The sequence below is a fragment of the Cololabis saira genome, chromosome 18 (genome assembly GCF_033807715.1).
Source record: "Cololabis saira isolate AMF1-May2022 chromosome 18, fColSai1.1, whole genome shotgun sequence".
Lineage (NCBI taxonomy): Eukaryota > Metazoa > Chordata > Actinopteri > Beloniformes > Belonidae > Cololabis > Cololabis saira.
Genome location: NC_084604.1, coordinates 11,326,199 through 11,351,683, shown reverse-complemented (window position 1 = coordinate 11,351,683; position 25,485 = coordinate 11,326,199). Strand labels below are relative to the sequence as shown.

Here is a 25,485-nt window from a genome sequence, read left to right as displayed (position 1 = left end):
CGAATGCTTGTGTGCTCCAGTAATGACAGAGGACTTCTGGGAGGCACAGAGATAAAACTCCACCCTGCCTTTTCATCCGTGTCCAACTATCCATCTCTCTTTGTCAACAAACACATTACATGGAGCTTAAGAGCAGATATTTTCCCCCTTAGCGCTAATGGATTGCCAAAAGATGTAGCACAATAGCAACGCAATTAGACATTTCAACTCAATGTCACTGAAAGCTCAGGTGATGGGTGGCTCATTTAAAAAAAGACATGAAACTGAAAATCTGTGTTTTGAGACAGCAGGACCATAGAAGCACTCAAATTGTACGGGTTATTGTAAAGCTGGTTCACTTTGGAGTCTGCCGCTCAATTCCTGTCTAGACTGGAGTCCAAAACATGCTTAAAAATAAGACCTTTTTTTACTGTGCCTCGAAATATCAATAACATTGATTAGTTTTGCCATCTTAGCCACAGATCATAGTTTGTCCAGCTGTTTTCATACATGACTGGAGGCTTGAAGTTTGAATTATGTTTTCCCGCGGGCTTGCATTTGAGAATGCAAATGTGCGCAACGTTTAATTTAGATTTTATGCAAGTTCACCAGTTCGGCTTCCTATAAATAAGACTAGGAAATAAGGCGAGCCGATGTGTGAACACGGCAGGAAATCATTGGGAGAGTATGTGTGCTGATAAAAGCTGCTGCTACATATTTCTTTCTGATCTGCGTGTCCTTTTCCATCTGCTCTTGCTCTTATATTGCATATACGTTAAGTATATTTACTCCTCATTATTACAAACAAGAAGGAAGTCACATATCATGAATGAAATGCTACAATTTCTGCAGCATCTTTTTAAAAACCCCTTCCCTTCTCCTGTGCGCTCTTCCTAGATGCTGGACTATTTCAGGTGTGAAAATGCATCCAAGACAAAAAAAAAGTATTTAAATATAAAGTCAACGTGCTTCAGGACATTTTTCTGATATTTTCTATATTTTGTCAACTTTCATCAAATCTACAGAGCCCGATTTAACTGCTAGAGCAACATGATCCATTACATTGGAGTTGAATGAGCAGATCACTTATACTTATTCAGTAAGGCAAATACAACCCACTCCATAAAAGCTAATTTCTCAAAGCAAGCGTGCAGCTCATCACCGTCTAAATGCACTTAACATCAGGCAGTTGGTGTAATTCAGTGGCTTTGTGATTACAGGCCAGCGCAGCTCAGAGAGGAGCCCATCAGAGGTTGGGTGGGGAGCTCTGAGCAGTAATGAGGCGGCCTGCGGCTCCACGGAGTCATCACTGGGACATGCAAATTCAACCAGGAAACAGGTACTTGTTGTTGGCGCCCAGATGGTGAATTTCTCATCATCATCATCACCCACCTCTTTCTCAGAAGCTTTGAAAGGAAAAAAAAAAAAGCCTTTCATTTTCATTACAGCCCAGTGGGCAGAGAACAGGATGTGAGGGATTTTAAGCTCTGTGCAGTCATGTGGAATATCAAGTGCATTTCACTCTTTGAATGAGCAGCCAGTATCTTCCCAGCAGGACGCCTGCTCTCTGACTGAGTGCAAGTCAGGTTGAACTTTAACGTATAACACAGATACTTCGGACAGCTACGTTTCAGCTCCCGATCTGTAAACATGCCGATGACACCGTCACAACCATGCAGACAGTCCTTTTTTCTGTTTCCTTTTTTAATATCCGGACATCGTTGAAGGTCTAAACTGAAACTGACTGGACAGTGCAAAATAATTTAGTTCAGTAATTCAAACAAAACAGTTTGCACACAATGCCTCAGCTTCCTACAAACCTAATTAATACTGTCCAAATACAGAAAAAAGTTGTTTATGTTCTTCGCTGAAGGGTCCCATGCAGACAAGGTGCGACTGAATCCGAACACCCAGACAGCACAGGTTGTTTGATGAATAAAAGATAAGGCCGTGCCACGCCTCTGCTGGCAGCAAACCCCATTAATATTACATCTAGGGGAGATTTTAATGCAATCAGGTTATTGAAAGGAAGCAGACATAAAAACAAACAATGCAGCAATGAAGCAATGACTTGGTGGGATCATTTAGCACTGGAAAAAGCCTGAGTCGCAGTAAATGTTTACCCTCAGGGCGGGGTGAATAAATACACACATAGGGAACAATTTGAGCAGGTTTCTTTCTGGTCCGAGTCGGTTCTGCATTTTACAGACATCAACACTTGATATGCAGCTGAAATCTTCAGAGCATTTATTTGAGTTGAATTAAATAATAAAATATTACAGGTTTTAGTGAGAGGCAGTCACAGGAAAACACTTATCTTGTGTTCAGTACAAGGAGGTTTTGGTTTTCATTGTGGAATTGGAGTAAATGTTTAGATTTACAGTTTTTATATTGTAATCTTTATTTGGACTTACATTTCTTGTGGTTAACTCCATTTCAAAGTACAGTAAAGAGGTGAAAAGTAGAACTGGGAAATGTTAATCTTCACAAATGTAAACACACTGCAACTATAGTTGCAAGAAATAATCCTGATGAGCATTTTAATATAACGTGAATAAAATACAGACTAATGTAATGTCAAACCTGACCAGTAAGGGGACATCCAAATTGAAGTTAAGCCGTACTTGACAAAAATGAGAAATAACTCTGAGGGCAACTGCAACCGAGGGGCACAGCCTCGGGATTTTCCTGGACAGCCCTCGGGTGTCATGATTTCAGCAGAGCTGAATGCATGCCAGTGTAAGCAGACGCTCTTAATGAAAGACTGCAAAAGGCCTCAGAATCCAATTCGATTCAGGTTTATTTATATAGCGTCGCCGTCTAATACAACAAAAGTTGTCTCTAGGCGCTTTCCAGAGACCTAAAACATGAACCCCGAGCAATTATTACATAAAGAAGAGTTTGAACAGAAGAATAACTCCAGTCCCCCGACCAGCCTTCTGACAGATAAACATGAATAGTTTAGCAATTCTAAATCCTTCAGTGTGTTTACAACAAGGTGGGATAAGACAAACATGAGGATAAAAGTGCATAGTTTAGTTGAGATGATCTTACTGCATCTCCTGCAGCGAGGCCTGGTCCTGCTGACCAAAACTAAATTGATTCCTTCGCCAACGACTCAGAGTAGAGGAGGAAAAAATAATTCAATACTCTCTCATACTGTTATGGCTTTCAGCAACGCTCAGCCTGCTGCTGCAGGTTCTCAGGCACCGCGGTACTTCTGACGGAGGAGTGGTGGTGGTGATGGGGGGGCTAAGGGGAGCGGAGGAGGAGAGGGAGGGGAATGGTGGATGTGTGGAGAAAGCTGCATAGAGATTGGTCTGGTGTCTTTTGGCTCCTGCTTTATAGATCCTTCTCAGCCTCCCCCAAAGAGCCTCCACCTGCTGATCAGCCTCTCACAGGCCTCTGATCAATATTTTATTCACAGCAGAATCTGAATGAGTGCTTAAGTGGATATGGATTATTCCACCGATGCAGTCTCAGCCTTTGCTGCCCAATCCCGAACGAAGCACGTGCACTTGGACACAAAAAACTGACTTTTATGAGAATCAACCAGGAAACTGTGTATATCATTAACACTGTACATCCCTTCCTCCACAGGTAATGTGTGCTGATGTCCCGATCCTGATCACGTGATCTGAAAATTGGGGCTAATCCCGTGATTTCCGAACGATGGGGATCAGATGGAAAAGATCTGACTTTTTTCATTATTGTTTCACTAAATCACATTATTTAATCAATAATAATCATATACATTATTTATTCATTTATTGCCTCTGGCTACTTTTTTTTGGTTTTGTTTTTCAAAAATCCACTCGGCAACAAATCTAGTGAATTTTTTGGGTGTCATTGAAGACAAATTTGAAGGCTCGTCCTCTCTTCTCAGCGAGCAGCCCGTGCTGCCGTAGGCCCCTCCCCCGTACCAGAGCGCTCTCAGGGGGCTCAGTCTTCCAGCAGCAGCTGCTCTCGGCTGCCGTCACAGCAGGAGACGTTCCAGGCTGCAAAGAAATCTTAACTCCGCAAATCCAAAACTGGCGAATCTTGCACTGGCCCGGCGCCATTGAATTATAAATAAAGGTAATTATTTCATATCCATTTCTAATTAATTGTAATAATTACATTACTTTATGAATGGCGCTGCACTGGTGTACAGTCAGGATGAAAGGAGGAAGGTTAGAATTGTGAGGAGAAAAAAAATTCTCCCCCTACTCTATTCCCTTCTCCTGCAGCATTCGTCACAATTATCTACAAATGGTAAAGCTAATAGCTACTTTCCTCACTGAGGAGTTGGCAACACTGACTGATGTAAATGGAAAGCAAACATGAAGTGGACTCCTTGACATTTGAAATGTCTGCTATTTGTAATCTTAAATTGGACGGTGAATACAGCACTACAGCAGCTTCTACTGTTTGCAAATTGGGGTTCTATTGTGGATCACCAAAGAATTGGATCGGGACTTGGTATCAGCTGGTATTCAAAATCAAATGACTTGGACTGATCGGGTTATCCCTAAAATGTGTACACGTGTATAATGCAAATTTAAAATAAAACAACATTTCCTAACATAGCATGGCCTATTATTAGAGCTGGGTATCATCACTGACCTCCCGATACGATACGATTCCGATACGCTAGGTCACAAGACGATACGATTTCCGATACGATATCGATATTCTGGTTACAATAAGGGAATAACATGATCCTTCCACGCGCCACGTCCGGCCAGAGAAACCCCACCCTGCCTGGTGAAAAGAAGCAGCCTGCTCACTCCTCAAGTAAGGAGACTTGAGCTCAGTGCAGGGCCCCCCGGGGTTGGTAGATGGAGCAATGCCCAGGACTGACTTAGGTAGGAGCACTGGGTGATAAAATGGGGGAAAAAAATCGGGATAAAAAAAAATGTATTTATTTATTTATTTATTTTTTTTAAATTGATACTTGGATTTATGTATCGATAATCGTTCCTACACATGCATATCGATAAAATATCGATATATCGATATTTTTAACCCACCCCTACCTACTATAGCTATTTTCTAAAATTAATATAAAGTTATAATTGACAGTTAAAAAAAAAGGGGGGGGGGGGGCATGACTCCAAAAATGGTATTATTGAAGTACAAAGCTAAACAAGATGTAAGAACATCACATAGCTCACAGCCAAAAGGAACAAGAGACCCAAAACCAATCAATGAGTCTGGAGCCAATCCCAGATGTCTTTGGGTGAAAGGAAGGGGAACACCCCGGTAAAAGAACATGAACAGAAAAGGTGTATTGACATTAAAAAATACTAAGCTCAGACGTGCTATTAAATAAGGTACAGGGGATTTTGTTCTTACGTTTTGCTAAAGGCCTCACAAGACCTCTCTGAGAGAGCAGCACTTTAATCCTATCATGATGGATTTTCAGTTCTGAAGGTGTCCACTCCATGATTTCTACACGCTTTAATGAGCTGCATTAGCCTTCCATTAAGGATTATTTTTTTGGTTTAAAAATAAATAAATTCCTTATTAAAATAACAATACTTATACCTTAAACCTGCCTGAAAATGGAGATCTGAACCTTTAGATTGTCAGGTGAACACCCAGCTTTCAGTTTTTGGTATGCAAACATAAGCTTTCACTTAGCTGCTGAAGACCTCGGCTACGTGGGTAAGTACGTGCTGCGCGTACTACTGACCAGGGATGCACCAATCAGGTGTTGTGCCTGTTATCGATAAAATATGTAGAATGTATCAGTTATTAGAATATTAAACCGATCCATTAGTAAATTCATGAGGTTTATGGCTCACTAAATCGACGACGGTACAGTAAGATTTTACAGTTTATACAGCATTTCATCGTTGTCATTAAAGAGGGATCTAAATGTGACAGATCTCAGGAGACTGCAGTAAATGTTCATTTTCACCTTCTGCTGGATAATTTGCACTGAGAATAATCTCATGTGATCACTCGCAGAAGAAAAAACTGTGAACTTCCTTTAATACCATTTTCAGTAAGACCTCAGAGGCAATACTTCATGGCGCTGATTAGTCCAAAGACAAATTCATCGCACGCTGGTGAAAAACAACTCTTTTGTCAGAGGCTTTACATGTGAGGAAGGTATTCAGTGAACGCAGAGAAGAATGTAGTTTATTCAGGAGAATCTGAAAGCCTGCTCTCTGTACCGTTGGGACAGTCACGTGCACACAGGTCATGCACAACTCACTCAGAGTCACACTGTACTGTGAGCAAAGAACATCGATACACCACTAATCTGCACTGCCGTTTGCAGCTGTGCTAAAGCAGAACCTAAATAAAACAAAAAACAACAGCCGTCATGTATTCACACTACCAAGGCTCATCTTTGTTGCCGAGCTTGTACACGCAGCCTTGCCTGACACCACCATTCCCGACATTCCCCATCAAGCACCACAATAGACTCGTGTTATCGTTGGGATGGTAACTCAAGATGCTGTGGGACTGTTATTTTGTGCAGTTTACATTTCTCTCTCTGCGCTCTGTGAGCAGCTGGTTTGGCCTCCTCCTGCTCTCCCTCGCTCTGCTGTAGTGGGTTACCTTCCTAAACTAATCAGACGCGTTACTGCCAGTCACGTGCAACAGCAACGGAGACAATTTGGCTCCCTTTGAACCAAATGGTGACCCTGGACACGGGGATAGACGCATGGCCTGGGTTGATCACTGCCCGGAGTTTAGAGGAGCACTGTGCAGACGTAATCAACACTTACCTGAAGAAACAACTCTTTCCGGGGAGGGGTGGAGTGGAATTTCCTGGTATGTCTGCTCTTTCAAAACTTTTAGTTACTGCTTAATCGACTCATTTTAAGAAATGCACAGCTACACTCCCTGGAAACTTACTATGTTACAGCTTTTGTTTAATTCCTACACAGCTTACACCCATTTTTGTACAATTTACTTCATGGATGTAGGGGAACGGGAATAGTAAAGTGGTTTCATGTGTAGGAATGTTACCGTACTTACCTTACAAGCCTTTCGTTTTGTAAAAATATTACATGGGCGTTAGGCTGAAAGCCCTCGCAATTATGTTGGCGACCGCATTGTTCACTCAACAGCCATATGTTTAAGGCCTCCCTTTTCATTGGTAGGGCCCTAATTTGGCTCAAACATAAGAGGTTGAGTAGGTTTAAAAAAGCACTTGCTTCAGTTAATTACATAAAAGCTGCACAAAATATGTGGAATCCATGCAGACCACGAGGAAGCTGCTTAAAAACATGCACGCAAAGCCAGCTGTTTATGCAGGTTTCCTCCTCTAGCTCCCCTGAGAATGATTTCCCTTACTAGAAAAGTGTTGAGTAAGAGGACCTTCAAAAGCACGATGTCAACATTCCTTGATAAATTTTCAGGAACAGCAGCAGGTGATTCAAGTTTTCTGCATGTCATGGCAAGTTGCAGAGGTTTGGAGACTCCAGACCTAACACATAGAGAAATGCTTCTCCACTTGGCGTTTCACATAAACGTAAATACGACAAGTGCTCGTGTCTATTTTGAGTTGCCACTCCTCAAAACCGGAACGAAATGTGTCAGCAGTGGGAGGAGGTGTGAGGCCTGACAAGACAAACAAATGAGCATAATGACTCCAACCACCTGTCCTCGAAGAGTGTTTCGTAAGGAGGCGGCGGGAGATCTTACAAGGATGTGTAACTTCAGCATCTGAGGGAGTTAAAAACAACTCTGCTCTGTGGCCTCTTCCTCCACGAGTCACTGCTCCTGAAATTGTGTGGATTCCTTTGTTAAATCTTTTTCGCCAACTTCTTCTTACTGTGAGGCGTCAAGCTTAGGAACAGTTCACGTTTCAGGAAAAGAAAAGAAAAAGCACAGTGGTGCATGTTTGTCCCTGAGGGAGCCTCGATTACTCAGGTGGAAAGGCAGTTAACTGTTGCCTTTTTGTTCTTTTTTTTATTATTATTTTAGGTCATGTGCTTGTTTCTCACCGTTCTCTGGGCAAACATAGCAAAAAGCGTAAATGGGGGCTTTGAAGTAGAGTAGCCTTTGATGAAACCTGTGTTTGACTGCTGAAAGCTGAACTGTCTCATCAGGTGCTCGAGCAGCTATCATGGAAATCAGATTAGATTCACCAATATATTAAACAAACAAACACTGGGAAGAGGAATAAGAGATAAGATCTTTCGTCTTAAAATTTCTGTCTGCAAATTCATCTCTACTCCCAGCGGACCACATGGGAAATACTACACAATGATTGTTCAGTACTTCAGTGCCCTGCCTGGGAGAGAGATTAATGCCGTCTTTATTTTTAGATACAATTGTGCTGGAAAGGGGAAAGAATTGATGCAGGAAATGAGACCAACCGGGCAGCTGAAGCACTCTCCTCTCCTTTTTTTTTTTTTACTATTATTGTTATGATTATGATGATGATTATTTTACCTCTTCTCCACTTTGTTGCCCCAAACAGCAACATAATGGCCCGAAAGGGAATAAAAGCTGAAAACAAAGTGTGAAATCATTCTTGGCTGACAAACACGGTGGCATAAGACCTGCTGCTGTGCAGGTCCCTCTGACACGACTGCTTTGTGCACTTCCTGCTTTGCTTTTCAGGGAAACAGAATCCCCTAATGCAAGAACAATTTGAATCAATGCCATGTTAATGTTTCACCCTTTTCTCAGTTACTTCACATGAAAGGATTGAGGAACAGTTGTTGCTGCTTGCAAACGGCGCCACTGAACTACAGCTGCATGAAACAGAAAGTGCTGTATAAATACACCTGCGTGCCTTGATAATGAGGAACAGATAAGAGAAATTTCCTCTGAAAGAGCAAAGACGCTACACACCAGCATGGCTGATAAACATCCTCAACACGGGTCCATGGTATTCAAACACAGATTCCAGAAAACAAACCATTTATGTCCCTGCGAAACAGAATAAAAGATACCAGCAGTGGCATTTTCAGTTGCTGCTTGTTGACACAGGCAGACTAAGAGATGCATTCTAGTCACATTTTATGCAAATATTATCCATCCAATACACCCTAATGTCATTGGTCTGGCTCTTTAATATCTAGGCATCTAAATCCAGACATAAGCCATACAGCAATTTGGGAGTGTGTGGTGTAGTGTCTCCACGGCTCTTATGTAACAAGTTTCCATTTGCCCCGTTCTTTGGCTAACAACCCAGATTTGCAGAAGTATAATAATATTTAGCAAACGTGAGAGTGTAATCACAGTACAACTTAATAAACAAGATGTTGCACAGCTTTTTTTGTGCCTTTTTCAGATTTCACATGAACATATAACTAAATTAAAGTGAATCAACTACCAATACAAAAAATAAAGCCATGCAAGCACTCGCACCTAAATCAACAATATAATTTGTTAGCAGTGTCGAACGACACTGCTCCCTTTCGCCACCAGTGGAAAGCGTTCTCTCTTTGCTTCAACCACCCATGCAGTTTTGAATCCACTCCACTCCGTGACCTTTCGCAGTGTATAAACAGAACACAACAGTGAGACGAGCCAGCGGAAAGCTGAACGCTGTGTGGGGAGAGAGAAAAGAAAAAGTGAAAGCCCCGATGAGGAACACACCTCTACCGGAGCCCGGTTACTGGGCTGCAGTGAGACACGGTGGGGAACGGCGGACTTGTAGGGTGCAGCTTTGCTTTCGTGAGATGAGACATGGTAGATCTGTCTGCGACGATGCAAAAAAAGTCTAAAAACATCATAGATGACTGGCACAAAGTTGAAACCAGTATTTAATTGAGCCAACATGAAACGGTCACCTGACTGTTACATCACTTCAGCTCTCTGATCTGCAGCTCGAATCCAACCAGAGGAAAATCCCATGAAAGAATGCCGTTCTTCAGGGAGCTCCTCCGTCTCCACGGCACCCAGTGCCCTTTCAACTGTTTTTCTCTGAGTCTGCTTATTCACTGCTCACTGCTTTATCAAGATACTAATCTTGATGAGACACTTCTGACTTGCCCCTGGTTTTCTAAAGACTTTGGCTACCAAGCTCTGCTTCCCTCTTGAGCCTCAGTCGTCTTTCTGAGCCTGGGCAGCTCTTACGAGATTCTGCAAGAGGTTTACACACAACACTCACAGTATGTGTGAGAAATACTGTCCTATAGAGCTGGGTATCATCACTGACCTCCCGATACGATACGATTCCGATACACTAGGTCCCAAGACGATACGATTTCCGATACGATACAATTCGATAAGTTATCGATATTCTGGTTACAATAAGGGAATAACGTGATCCTTCCACGCGCCACGTCCGGCCAGAGAAACCCCACCCTGCCTGGTGAAAAGAAGCAGCCTGCTCACTCCTCAAGTAAGGAGGAGACTTGAGCTCAGTGCAGGGCCTCCCGGGGTTGGTAGATGGAGCAATGCCCAGGACTGACTTAGGTAGGAGCACTGGGTGATAAAATGGGGGGAAAAATCGGGATAAAAAAAAAAAAAAAAAAATTATTATTATTTTTTTTTTTAAATCGATACTTGGATTTATGTATCGATAATCGTTCCTACACATGCATATCGATAAAATATCGATATATCAATATTTTTAACCCACCCCTACTGTCCTAATGTACAAAAATTACATTTAAGGATGTCTGAGGTTACTGTATAGATATTCATCTGACAGAAAAGTAATAGTGCGACAGAAGGTGCTTAATCAAGGATATATTGGATTTAGGGCTGGGTATCGATTCAAATGTCAAGAAACGATTCGATTCCGATTCTTAATATTCAGAATCGATTATCATGATTTGATTCGATTCGATATCGATTTGGCTTAGTGATATTTAAAATGTTTTTTGAGCTGTTGCCTGAATTATATGACTGTAATAGTATACTAGTGAAATAATAATTTCACAATAATTATTGTGAAATAACTAAGAAATAAATAACTCCAGCAGGCCTTTCAATATCCATTTAGAGTGCAAAAAAGAAAGAAATTGCAACAGTTCATGCAGTAAACAAATCATTTTAGCTTATCTAATTTATTCTGTCACCACGCACACACATTGCCATGAAGCACCTGGCATTTTTCAGAAGTGTCAGAAGTGTCATGACAAACTGTGTGTCCGACTACTGGGATTAAAGTTCACCTGGTGAACCTGGTGAAACCCCTGGTGAAAAATGATGAGAAAAAAAAAAAAAATCGATCTTTAGACATAAGAATCGATTTTAGGAATTAATATGAGAATCGATTTAGAATCGGAAAATCGATTTTTTTCAACACAGGCCTAATTGGATTGGATTTCACATAAATGTGTCCGTGAGCTTGTGATTTTGAGTCTATTATACGCGTCCCACTGAGACGTATCAGCATGGCTAAAACTCCTCAGTTCCTTGCACGTGCAGTCCTGTCTGCCCACTACAGCTCCCGTTGAGGCAGACTTCCCCAGACACCTCTGAGTGGCCCGCGGCCTAATTCCCTCTGACCTTGTGCTTTCTGACCTCTGCAATGCACCACAGCATGCAGAGCAAACAGAAGGAAGGATAAACAACTTAGCGGAGGGCGGGGCTGATGGGATTTCAGAACAGCGTGGCCTCACAGTCGGGAAGCTGAGTGTACAGATTTACGCTGGTGATTCCCCACGCGCTGTCAACAAGAAGCTGAACTCTGAGAACCAGCAATGCTGACGACGAACCCGACAGGATCACACCAGCCGTGCAATAAGCACATCTTTGTCGTGAGTAGCTACAATTCAAACGTAACCCGGAGAGTAACACTGCCCATCTACTCAGGCACACGGGAATCCTGCAGCGCAACTATTTGCTACCATCATGTTGAAAAAGGAGTCACAATCAGGTCATGTTTACCACTGAGCAACTAGTTAAATAAATCACAACTTTAATAACCGTTTAAACGGCCAACGTGCTTTCAAAGTCTGACGTTTTACTGGCAGGGGAGGGAATGAAACAAGACTGAAGGTAAACACTCGTGGCCCCATTGCATCCCCCATAAATCATACAGTAATGTCACCCGGCGATCAATTGGAGAGATAAAGTGCTGCATTCCAGAGCCATGACCCAACACCACAACCTGCTAAAACAGGTGAGGCAGGAGAGGTGTGTGCAGGCAATCTCTACTGGATACCAAACCTCCCATAGATCCTGCTTTCAGATCAGTAAAGTGTCATCTTAATTACTAAGGGTAGAAGTTATTATGCATGTACTGTACAGCACAATATTTTTTAGTCCGATATTAGTACTGTCCATCAGTCCATCTTTGTACCAATATCAGCCTGTGGTGCCCGATGTTGGCCTCAAGCAATCAGTGAAAATACCTGTTCCTAAATTATATCTATTTTCATTTTTACATGGGCGGGTTTCAATTGAAAACCAAACTAGCGGCTCCACCTTCAGCTGATTTAGAGCTTAATTTAAGACTGACAGAAACTTAGGTCCCGTTTACACGGAGCAAAAACGTTGGTGTTTTCATGCGTTTTGGCCGTTTGTTTACACGAAAACGAAGCTCAAAGTCACCAAAAACCATCATTTATGAAAACTCCGGCCAAAGTGGAGATTTTCAAAAACTCAGTTTTCACCTTTGCTTGTAAACGGAGAGAAACGGAGATTTAGGCTTCAGAACGTCACATTATGCGACAGAAGCGTAACCAGCATCATTTGTGCGACCTGTGTTTACAATTTGTTTGTCCACTGTCAATATTTCTTGTATTTTACCTGTTTTATATTCTAAAGTCACACTTAAAAGTAACTCCACTTCTCTGTCACTCCAAACGAAAGACTTTCGTTCCGTCTTGGAAGTCACTGGCAGTCAAGGCTGATTTATGGTTCCGCGTTACACCAACGCAGAGCCTACGGCGTAGGGTACGTGGCGACGCGCCCCGTACGTAGGCTACGCCGTCGATTTAACGCAGAACCATATTATTCAGGCTTCACACGTGTCATTTGTTGACGTTTTTTTCCAGGATTCCAATTGGCTAGCATGACTTTACGCTTCTCGTTACACTGCCCCCAGCAGGTTTGGATGCTCATAGCACCTTAACACCGTATTTATGCAGGTTCGTGTAAACAAGGATATTTTTCAAAACGTAGAGGGGGAAATATCCGTTTTTGTAAATACCCGGCTATGTGGCAACGTGGCCTAAGACTGACGGAAACTTAGGTCCAAAATCTCATAATATGAATCGTCCATTCATCAGTATTGCTGGTATAGCTACCTTGACACAAGAGGCTGGATGGACAAGCTCAGACATGTCGCCTGTCCGTCAGATCCTTAACACAGATGAAGACAACCCTACATACCTACAATCAGTCCACACAAAAAGGCCTTAGTACAAATATCTGACCAGGAAACTCCAAGCTGTGTGAGGTGACAGTGTTTATTTCACTTTGGCTCCTGATGCAAGTAATATTCATTTGGATAACTGTAACTTTAACATGCAAAAATGCCAACGCTGATAGTTCAAAGTCCTGAGATTTATTGGGTAATAAATCAAGAATGTGAAAGGAGTGAGACTAGAGGCTACATCTAGATACTCCGACAGCAGATAACTGCAGAGAGGATTCCTCCAGCTGCAGCCGATCAGCATCGCTCCAGATCCAGAGCTTCTGTTCACCTTTTATTTTGCTCTGGTTCCAAGTACGAGAGCCACACACAGCTCGCTGTCTCACAGCATCACAAACAAACCAGAGGCCTTTGAGTCGGGAAGTTAAACAGCCCTGCCTCTGAAGTCATTGTTTAGATCTTTCTTGTCCTGTTTTCATGTGTGCCATGTACTTTTATAGTAAAGAGGACGAAGACGAGTGGCTGAGCAATACTGTTTTTCTGGGAAAATGTCCCTACTCTCCCTGGAGTGCACTGAGAATGTCCTACAGTAGTTCCAGGAAAGAAGACAAAACAAAATACAGGGAACTTGATGTGTTTGCACAACTAATAACACAAGAAAGAACAAGCCTGTTAAATGGAAATACTCTACATTGGTCATGTTTCACTCTTTGCTCTTACTTGGAGGGGTCTTTTTTTATATTTGTTTCATTTTGTGCCTCCTCCTATGTGCTCATTTCGCAAGATTAAGAGGAACATCGTTCTAAAATTATTTTGCAATTTGAAGTTGCATTTTTCCAGATTAGTGAACCCCTGCCCATCTTTACTTCTGACTGACTTTGCTTCTCCGAGCTCTTTTTAAACCCAATCAAGCCAATGACCTGCTGCCAATCAAAATCAGGGGCAAATTAATAAAGTGAAGTGAAGTGTATCAACCTGATTCATTGCAAGATGTGCCTCTAGGTGTTTATTTTACATACCCTTAAATTTTGCAGCCTTTTGTTGCCCATGTCCCAACTTCATGGAGATTATTGTTCATGAATATGTAGAATTTCTCCCTTTCAATGTTTGATATTATTGGGATTAAAGACACGGTTTGTGAGGTTATCATTGTATGCTGCTGTTATTTGCATTTCATACAGAGTCCTAACTTCTTTGCTATAATGTAATAAGCGGTCCTTGATGTTACATCTTGTTTAGCGGATCACCAGTTGTAGCGATTAAAAAGCAGAAGTTCTGCGCGGTTTATTCAGAAGTGCCTGAAAAAGCGGTGTCTGTTTTCCCACAACATCATGTTGTAACACCACAGTTATTCATGTTACTGTGCCAAGTACACACTGGTTGAATAAAACATAGTGGTGGTGGACTGAGACAGCTGAAAATATCCCTTTCCAGCATGTTTAAACTCAATGGACAATAGAAAGAAAGAAAAAAAATCTAATTGATGTTTTAACTTTACTGACTAGAAACACTGTAAATCCCATAAAGAGTTGTTTTCTACCCCATAAAATGATTATAGACTAAACATGTATCCTACATGATGTGAAATAACATGTTCCTAGATGGTAGAAGATGGAAGATTTGATGTAATGATCAGAGAGCAGAAGCTGTGGGTGAAGCTGAGACACACTGAAACAGTTCTGGCTCGGGTAATCGAGCAAAACGGGTCGGCGCTGCAGCTCATTACTGGGAGGAAAAACCGCGCACAACAGATTAAATAGCGGCGTCATTCGTTTATTTAATGTCACAATCTGTCGGACTCCCAGAAGAGCCGACCACACGACTGCCGTGTGCATCTGTTCATTAAAGTGACCGCAGTAGTTCTCACTTGTGTCGGGCTGGAAGTTTCTGGCCCGGTCTGGAGAAGCAAGAAGACGATCATTCACACGAGACACTGACTCGGCCGGTTGTCCTACATGACAGTCTGCTGCTGAGCACCTGCGGTCGTTTAGATGACATAACCTACAGCGGACAACCTCACCACCGACCACAGGTGTCATTTATGGTGGCGATGGTAGAAATGTTCTAAAAATATCTAAGAAGCAAGATCTTTTACTAACTCATGGTAAGACTGTGAGATGTGTGCATGCAATTACAGATTTACAACATCTCAGTGTAAGAAATAGACTGAACTGTCTCTTCTGATGAAGTCTGACCTGCTGACTTCTACTATGGTTGATTCAGACTTTCTTCATAACCAGCATCAGCAGAATACAGTGGCATAAACAAGCAAAGATAACAGCTGGCTGTTAATTTACTAGCTTCATCTTTGACCTCTTAACCTGTGTTTCATTAATTAAGGTCTATCGAGCATGGAGAAGAGTTTCTGTAAGTGCTGGATTTTGTTTAACCTAACAGTTAGGACAGAAGACTGGTTCTCTGTATTCACGGTGAGAATACCACCAGTCATGCCTCCCAGTGATTGCATCAGCACCCTGCCCTTACTGACCAGAGGAGATTTTAGATTACTCGGTACTCTATTGATGCATTTGTTGTAATGTACTGTATGAATATTAATGAAAATTAAAATCCCATAAATAATTTTGCCGTTCCTTTAATGTGATTTGACAGTCGTTCATTTGTTGACAAAAACTCTTTCAAAACCAGGCCGCAAGCAACTTAGAATTACATTTTTTAAACTGTGGGATGAAGCCAGAGCACCAGAGGAAACCCACGCATGCACGAGGAGCATATGCAAACGGCTCTAACTCGTGCTGTGCACGGAACCAATCTTGATGGGGAAATATGCAAACACTGGCTGATGTGCTCCACACCTCACCACCAGTCTGTTACTTTTCCCCCCAATCGCCTTGAAGATCTGCTCACAGAAGGATTTTTATCATGCAACAGGGTGTTAGTTCCCAACTGCTGTTTTTAAGGATGAGAAGAAGGAAAACTTTTTATCAGAAGTTTCGTTTTTGTTTCCCTACTTGTACAGTCACATTCAAGTGGAAAGTCCAGCATCGTGGCTTAAACCATGACAATGCAGGGGAAGGAAAGAAAATAATGTGGTGGGGAAATTTTACCACCTGTAACTGAATTTTATCAACAAAAAAACTCTAAATGATGCTCTTTTTCGGCTCAGTGTGGAAAGTGTGACAGGCAGGGTGCAGCCTGAACTGAACTGAACTATGAACTAGGTTTAAGAAGCTCCGGTGCAACCCGACCTGCTGGAGAGCCGTTTCCAAGCACAGGTGATGCATGTAAAATGACCTTTGAACCAGGAGTGCAGGAACTTCAGAACAGTGTTTCCCAGCATTCCTGCATGTTTTAGATGCCATCACACCTGGCTCACATTAGTGGACCACTGACAGACTTGTCTACAGACCTCAATGACAACTGATGCTGACCCTATCATGTTAATGAAGTGTGTTGGAGCAGAGCAACATCAAAAACATGATAAACACTGCTTTTGAAAGCATTTCTATTTGGTTTTCAAAACAATTCAGGGGTGATGTAACATAGTTAAAACATTTTTATTGGAAGTCTATTCAGAGGATAAATCAGATCATTGCAAATATTTACCAGGGACTGATACAAACATGATAATAACTGTTTTTAAGTCAGTTTGGAGACAGTGACCCCCCCCCACTGGCCTCAATAAAAAAAAAAACAAAAAAAAAAACACTTGCCGGTCACATAGATTCTATCGTCAGTTATGCATTTCATCCCAAATCATTTGGGCAAAATGCATATCGGCGTTTCTGAGTATGTATATATAAAGTATAGATTAAAAAAAAAAAAATATATATATATATATATATATATATACATACATACACATATACACAAAAAAATTAAATATATATATATATATATGTATTAATAAAATAAATATATGATTTAAATAATAATAAAACAATAAATAGAAAAAAATATATATATGTGTGTGTTAATAAAATACATATATCATATATTAAAATATATATTATCTATATCTATATAATATATTAAAAATGCAGACATATATGCCTTAGGTTTTTACCAACATGGTATTAACCATTAATATATATGCAGACAAGTTAGAAAGTTTAAAAAAAAGCCTGTATACTACAACAGTAGCCTATAATAAAGTCCTGTTATGATGACTTTTAGTTTTGGTGTCCACCCCAAGAATTGAAGTGGCCCCCTGTGCCCTCCCCCCTATGAAACCTCCTGTTTGGAGAGTCTGGTCTCTCACCTGCGTTGTAGAAGCGGTCCAGCACCGTGGTCTCCCCGAAGTCCAGCCTGCCGAAGTTGACGGTGTCCAGCTTGCTGCCCACGGCGTCGCAGGCGTCCCGCAGACACTGCAGAGCCATGTTCTCGGCGTGGCTCTGCTGGCTCGCCTCGCCGTTCACCACGTACGCCACGGTGACGGGCCTGGTCCTGGCCGGCCGGCCGGCGTCCGCGGGGCCGGGGCCGGCCCCGGGGCTGGGGCTGAGCAGCGGGTCCTGCCAGAAGGTCCCCGCGGCGGGGACGGGCTCCCCGGCGTGGGGGGGGACCCCCACCACCCCCCCGAGGCTCGGCACCGGCAGCGAGATGATCCCGTCCAGCTCTCGGCTCATTTCGGGTCAAGTGTCACTCGGTTCTCAGGGTAAAAAGCAGTGCGACGCGCGGCTGCTCCGGCAGCAGTCCTCCATGGAGAGCCGCGCCAGGACGCACTGGTGGACGCACTGGTGGTGGAGCAGCCCGTCAGCCGCGCAGCTCCACATCGTGCTGCATGTCTACGGCTGCACACCCACGCTGCGATGGGACAACAACACTGAGGGGAAAAACACACGAGATCCACGCATTACTTCCGAAAGTTGCTCAGCAACGCTCCTGTCATCGCGGCCACGGCGCACGGAAACCCCCGGACTCTCCCCGCGGAGCGGCGGTGACGCGCGGCGGGGAGGCGGTGAGGGCTGGCGGAGACGCACCGGCTCGTAGTCCGTGGACCTGAAGTAAAAGTACGACACGGATACGGAGACGCGTCCGACTGCAGGCACACCCTGCTCTGGCTCCAGTGTTATCTCGCAGCCTGCAGCACACGCTCACGCTCGGGGCGGGGACGCCTCCCTGGGTGTTCCGGGGACGCGGGGCGGAGACACCAGCGCCATATGTGGAGCTGTGTTTGGACTTCAGCTCTGTGGGGAAAGTCTCGCCCCCTCCACAGACGTCGTGTCTGCTCCACAACAATAGCTGCTGCTGTCTCCACTTCAACAAAAGACGCAAAACATTTTCATGAATAAATAATACTAAAGATAAACAGCAGCTCTATAATTCATACCAATCTTTTTTTTTTGTCTCACAGGGCTGGTAAATTTCGTCCATTCATCTTGTGTGATCTGAACAGAAACTACAGTAAAATAAGTGTTTTGACACGTATTAGGATGCAGATCCGGCTCCTATTCAGCCTGCAATACCAACAGATGTATTAGTTCATACATACAGATATTTAACATTCATTTCTGAGTGATGTAAAATGTCCACATAACAGTTATTTACCTCGTTAGCGACTTGTTGCCACCTCGGCTCTTCCCTGTCTCAGGAGGACCTCTAGTGGTCAAGATCTGCTATTACGAGAAGGAGAATCAGGCCTTATGCATGAAGTGGGAGGGATAAAAACACGCTCCTCTATCATCACGCACCGCATTTAAAACATGGGCCGCCTGCAAGAGATGCTCGCAGCTTTTAGGGAGAGAAAGTGCTTTTCCTTCTCGGACAGTTTAGTTTCGATCACATTGTGGGGCAGATTGAATATATTTTTTGATTCAACTTCAATAAATGAAAGATATCCTGAAATAATTCACAAAGCCCAGATTCAGGGGCCCATGGATTCAGTGGTATTTATTATTGGGAACAAGGCAGAATAATCTGAAATAGCCTTTTAGATTTTATGTGCCAGGTGTCTCTGGCCCTGTGCTTTTGTATTTATTCGTGTCTATCGTTCTTACTGCGTGTGCATGTGTGTGCTCTTACCACCCAGCCAGTCGAGGCAGACAGCAGCTTCTGCTCGGTGTATCTTCCTGCCAAAAGGGAGATTCTTCCTTTTCAGCGTTGATAGCAGTGTATGAATGAAACTATTTGATGTGATCCATTGAAGAGTTGACACACCACGAGGTGCCAGGGAGCTCACGGGGGTTTCCATCTCATCACTCTCACAGTCTTTAAATAGAAACTGACATTTCATAAATACTTTTATATTAAATTGAAAATTACTAAATGTAATTTGACTGAAAAGGACCCTAATGAACTCAATAACCTAATTAATATCATAAAACCACACAGATATAGATGCCAAATTATAGAAAAAAAAACACATCAAAAAGAGACTCATGTGCACAAACTTTGAAAGTACAACAAAGACGAAGAAAAACAACCTCAGAGCGAGGCAAAACAAGCATAAAAGTTGCAAAGAACCAGACAAAGGCACAAACGGGTGTAGAAGTCTCTAGAGACTCAATTAATGCAGATGAAAAAGCTGTGCAGACAGACACAAATAACCACAAATGTAAAGAGCATCTATGTTTAATGACCATTTGGATTAATGTAAAACAAGATAACTTTTTATAAGTTGGAGTGGTAATGTTGTAGTCCGATCTATTTCTGGTTAGAGTATCCACATTTACTGTATATCTGATCTGATACCACACTTCAGCTGCCCCTTGTATTAAAAAAAGACAGTGCTGGACTGCACATTGTCAGTGTGTGACATTTCCTCCAGTTTGTGTTTCTGTTTTGCCCCGCCTGTCTTCCATCTGCCCTGATTGTTCACACCTGTGTCTCGTTACCCCCTTGTGTATATCTTTCCATTGCTCCTTGTGGTTCCGTACTGTTTGCTCCCTCCATGTTGTCCCATAGTTTTTCGATCCCTGTTTCTGTGTTTTTTGATCCTGCTAAGCAGCGCTTTGGTTTTTGGTTCTTGCCTTTTGTTAATTAAACCTTGTTTTGTGAACTCCTGGCTCCTGCTCTCCTGCATTTGGGTCCCCATCCAACCACTCCGTGACACACATGTCCACAGCACAAAGTCCATAAACGTCTAGATAAAGAACTGTTTCATATCACCAATAGTGTTTATATTCTAGGTTTTTCTTTGTAAAGTCATGATTATTTTCCCATCATATCACAAAAATGTAATCAGATAATGTATCGTCTCGTGATAGCAACCCCAAATTTCTTTACTGGCTTCCCCCTCCTAACACACAGGCAGCTTGAGTTCATTCAGGGAGGAGGTGGGATACTGTACATCCTGGTCATCAGACCAGCACAGGACTGGGGCGGAGGCATGCACACACGTATGACCACTGCCAATTTAGAATCACAGATCAATCCATGTGTCTATTGGGACTGTGGGGAGAAGTTGGAGCGTCCGATGGAGAACTCACATGAGCACTGGGGGAACATTTTTTCAATCCAGTGCGAAACATCAAACTCCCTCACTCTGTCCTACAAATAAATCCTCTTAAATGAAGTCCTGAAAGGTTGTGGCCCAAGAAGACATGACCACAAAATAATTCTTTCAACTTTAGGATGAACCATGTCCAAATAATAAGGTGTGACAAGCATACATCCATGAAGATGCATCTCTGAAGTGACTGAACTTAATTCATTAGTTCATGAAAAAAAAAAATCATCTGTAACTTTTGTGTGACCCAACCTCAGTATCTCACACAGATACCGGTAGACAATTATTGGCCACTGGCCAGTTATGTTGTAATTAATATTTATTTAATAAAAAAACATCTGCTGTTTAATCCTTTCAGTGTGTGACCATAGAGTTAACAATAATAATATTGATAATATGCTTTACACGATTAATTCAAAATTCTAAATGGCCGACTTCCTGTTCGTTTTGGGCCATGGCGCCAAGAGACTTTTCTTTAAGTTGCGAAATGATACAGGTGTGTACCGATTTTTGTGCATGTACGTCAAACCGTATTGTGGGGCTTGAGGCACAAAGTTTTCTAGGGGGCGCTGTTGAGCCATTTTGCCACGCCCATCAATGCAAACTATTAAATATCAAATATTTCGCCAGGCCTGGCTTACGTGCAAAATTTGGTGACTTTTGGGGCACGTTTTGGGGGGGCAAAAAGGAAAGAAAGAAAGAAAGAAAGAAAGAAAGAAAGAAAGAAAGAAAGAAAGAAAGAAAGAAAGAAAGAAAAATTCCTACAGATACAATAGAGGGCCTTCGCACAGTAAGTGCTCGGGCCCTAAAAATAATGATAATAATGATAGTAGTAATAATAGATACAGTCTCTCCCGGGGATGGGTCAGGCAGGCCAGTCCAGCTCCCATCCCTTCGTCTTCCTCATCCAAGCCTTTGTAATGTTTGCTAGATGTGGTTTTGCATTGTTTTGATGAAAACTGCATGAATGTCCCTGGATAAGATGCTGTCATTTCAGTGTACTTGACTGCAGCACTGCCATCACAGCAGAGTAAATGATCTTTGCCAAGGCCACTGATGTAACACCAAACCATCACAGACGCTGGGCAGAGATATATTGATGCTTCCTCTTGAGACAGTTAAAGTTAGGCTCCTTGTTTGCACGGTACAGGCTTTAAGAGGCGCCATCCTCATACCTGAATGAATCCCTTTCCCGTGTGGTTTTTACAGATATTGAAGAATCCACCTGATGGGTCTGAAAACATGGGGGTCCAGTTTAGGTCCGTGCGTGTGACGTTTTCATCGTCATCAGGAAATCTCTATTTGGCTATGTCTCAGAACTGTTCCAGATTAAAAAAAGATATTTTGTTTTTGCTTGACCTCGCCAGAAAACTTCATAGGATTAATGAAAAGTGTTTGGAGAAATTCCGAAGTATTTTCAAAGGATCACAATGGAAGTGAAATCCGATCCAACTCACATTGAGCTGAGTCTGCTGTTCAAAAGTATACTACACAAGCTGGCCAACCAGTTCTGCTCACATTCAACATCTTTTCCTCTTATTTAACTCCAAGAATCGCAACAGATATAACCGCACTGAAATGATCGAGCGTTGTTTTTAGTGTTGCAGCTGTCCAATGTGACCTGCCAAAATGATGACAGCCCCAATGGCACTTTATAGCAGTTATCATCAAGTGCTGGGGGAGAGAAGTTGTGAGCCACATTACAGCACAGCCTGTCTCCCTGGACCTTCTCCAAATTCAGTACCGACCCCCAACTGTTCCTCAGATGAAGCCACATCCTCTCTACGCTTCATCTTGAGGGTCCTCATGTGAAAATGGTCTTCATGAAACCATTCCTGAGAAACTCAGAGACGCGTAGCTCACTCAACATCTACTGCTCTTTCTCTAATCAGATTGTGGCCTTTTTCACCGAAAGACTTCAGGCATTTTGGCTCGACAGCGTCACACTGAGCCCTGGAGGCCTGCAAGCCCCCCCTTGTTTATTCTTTTTAGTAAAGAGAGTACAAACCACACCAAAGCTCAGCCGGTCAGCATCTGAGCCTTTGCATCCTGCAGACGGACCTCAGGCAGTCAGTTGTACTGAAGCTGTGACCAAGAACCTCACTAGAAACTATGATTGGCTGTCTGTCTTATACAGAAGTGTCAAAAGTATTCACATTCATTACTCAGGTAGAAGTATAGATACTAAAGTTTAAAAATACTCCTGTAGAAGTTGAAGTATCAACTCAAGTTTTTCACTCAAGTAAAAGTATAAAAGTACTGGTTTCAAAACTACTTAAAGTATAAAAGTAAAAGTAAAAGTAATGTAAGGGGGGAAAAAGCCATTAAGGACAAAAGCCATTGAAAATGAATGTATCTTAGTATAATGCAAATATATTAAAGAACCATATATGTGTACTATTGAGCATTAACATGTGTTTCAGAGAGCAGCAGATATGATGACTAGTTGCCTATAAGTATTGTAATGGTGCAAAAAGTCAAACTTCAGAGGCATGTTATCATTTATCCTAACCTTTATTGGAATGTACATCCAAGTTTAGTTGCAGGAATCTGAGGGAACAGATGTAAGAACAAAACTGGACAAGAACATCTGAAACAACCACAACCAAATTCACTCTATCCGGATGGAGCAATTTAACTGGATAGTTTTGTTTAAAGGCCGAAATGAAATAGAGTAACAAGGCTGTTTTTAAAATGTAAGGAGTAAAAAGTACAGATAATTGCGTGAAAATGTAAGGAGTAAAAGTTAAAAGTCGTCTGAAAAATAATTACTCCAGTGAAGTATAGATAACCAAAATTTCTACTTAAGTAAAGTAACGAAGTATTTGTACTTCGTTACTTGACACCTCTGGTCTTATATCTTGTGGATTGGCATTTAACCAACGACCTGTACCTGAATGGTGACTAAATGCAAATTCTCTCTGACTTTAATCCACAGATGCCTGCATATCATTGAGGTGAAGAACCCTGAAACCTGTTGCAGCTAGAGTGACTGCTAAGATTGTTCAGCAGTGCGCTTTTCCTTCTTCGCCACTAGATGTCTCATATTGACCATGTTTCCCTCTGCAGCCTCCCATCTTGAGTAAAATGAAGCCAAACGCAGCCACATGGTGGCGTTATTTCTTTAAACCCGCCAGTATATTCATCATTTAGCTGTGGGCCAATTACAGATCACACCAGTCACATATGCATCACCGTGTCTCTCATTCATGCATAAATCAAGTGGAGTGAATGATGAGCTTCCATTTAGTTAAACTACAGACTATTGAATGTGATTGTTTTTTTAATTTGTGCAGTTGTAATTGTCACACTATATAGGACCACATATTTTAAACTTGTTTATGAATAAATGTAATCTACTAAAATAAAGCTCCCACTTAATGATATACGAATACAAGCCTTATTACATCAAAAAAAGTATGATGATTGTAAAAATTTAAATGTTGAAAATGTCCACTGAGAGTTGCCATGCCTCTTCCAGCCAGCACTATCAAACCTTTCTGTAACTTATAGCTTCTGAGCTGCTGTCTCTGCTTCCTGCATCCAGACCTCAGGCAGTCACTGGTGCTGAAACTGTGACCCGGAGCTCCTCAAAACCAAGGGGATACAGAAATTAAAAATGCTGACAAGTGGCTGCAGTGGTGGTCCAAGTGACAGACGTGTTTGACATCCCAGTTTTCATAATTTTGTTCACAACAATTGGTGGCTGGTGAAGGATCGGGATAATTTCTGACCAAACAATCATTTAAAATAAGACATTTCACTTTCTATACTGTATGCTAAAATGTGACAACTCTCCCAAAATACCCCTTTAAGATAAACATGTATTTGAGTTTTGCAGCATGTACAGGTGAAGCTAATTAAATGTATTCATTTTTATTTTTCTGCAGATGTTTTCAGTGCAATCTTTAGCAGCATATTAAATCAGTTCGGTATGCTGTTGACGCCATTCTTAATATTCACCTTTTCTTGATTTTTCTTGCTGATGTAATTTTTTTAGGTGCAGGTGAATTGAAAAATGAAAGTCAAATCTTTACCCATCTCCAGCAGTAGTGCTTTCCTCAGTGATGAGAGGCAAGCCCATGCACTCACAGGTTGCATCTCATAATTAGTATTTCCTGTCAGCTGACTACACTGCAAACAGCTATGACATGAAGAGACACTAATTCACCATTCTGGCATCATTTTAAAGGTGTTTGCAGCAAATTGGAGAAATGTAAATAAATGAAATAATATTAAATATCTTGGAAAGCTGATGGATAAGATGATCTGTGCTATGGCATTACATTTATTTCGGGGATCCTCAAAATTGGTGGGTTTTAAAACTACTATGGATAGGCTTAGCATGCAGATGTGTGGACGTCAGAAAACGACTCATGAGCTAACTCAGTGAGAAAACTGGCAGAGGACAGTGTTTTCACTGTGGAAGTTAGAAATTGTGGAAGTTCTTGCATTATTTTTAACGCAAAAAACGACAAAAAAAGACTACAAGGGTTGAAAAATGACGAAGAGCATCAGCGCATTGTGGCTGGCTGATGATATGTGTCTGTCAACACCCAGGGCCTTTCCTGGTTGTAGTGAAGGCACAGCTCCAAAACTTTGCTGTTACTACTGCCCCCAAGGTTAACGCCAGAGAATATTATTAAACCGATGCAGTTTAAACCATTCATAAGATGCAATCAACATCAAACGCCAAGCCAACCTCATTCTGGAATATCAGCAATTAAATCCTGACAATTTAATATATTATGATATGATAAACCATAAACTTGATATATAGGTATATAGGTATGTATATATATATATAAATATTTGTATATGTATTTAAAATCAGCAATCAATTTAACATGCACATTTTTGTACTGTAAGA

At 41.9% G+C, this 25,485-nt stretch overlaps 1 protein-coding gene across 2 annotated transcripts in view; it reads right to left on the bottom strand.

The window, feature by feature from the left end:
* map3k5 (mitogen-activated protein kinase kinase kinase 5) overlaps positions 1 to 18,232 on the bottom strand; it is a 77,904-nt gene extending 59,672 nt beyond the window's left edge. Inside the window, exon 1 of one of the 2 annotated variants that reach the window (XM_061707424.1) lies at positions 17,430 to 18,232. In XM_061707424.1, coding sequence (XP_061563408.1) covers positions 17,430 to 17,793 — 364 coding nt within the window. In that variant the 5' untranslated portion in view covers positions 17,794 to 18,232. The remainder of the gene's footprint in view (positions 1 to 17,429) is intronic. The other variant, XM_061707425.1, reaches the window with a different exon arrangement.
* Positions 18,233 to 25,485: the final 7,253 nt, after the last annotated feature.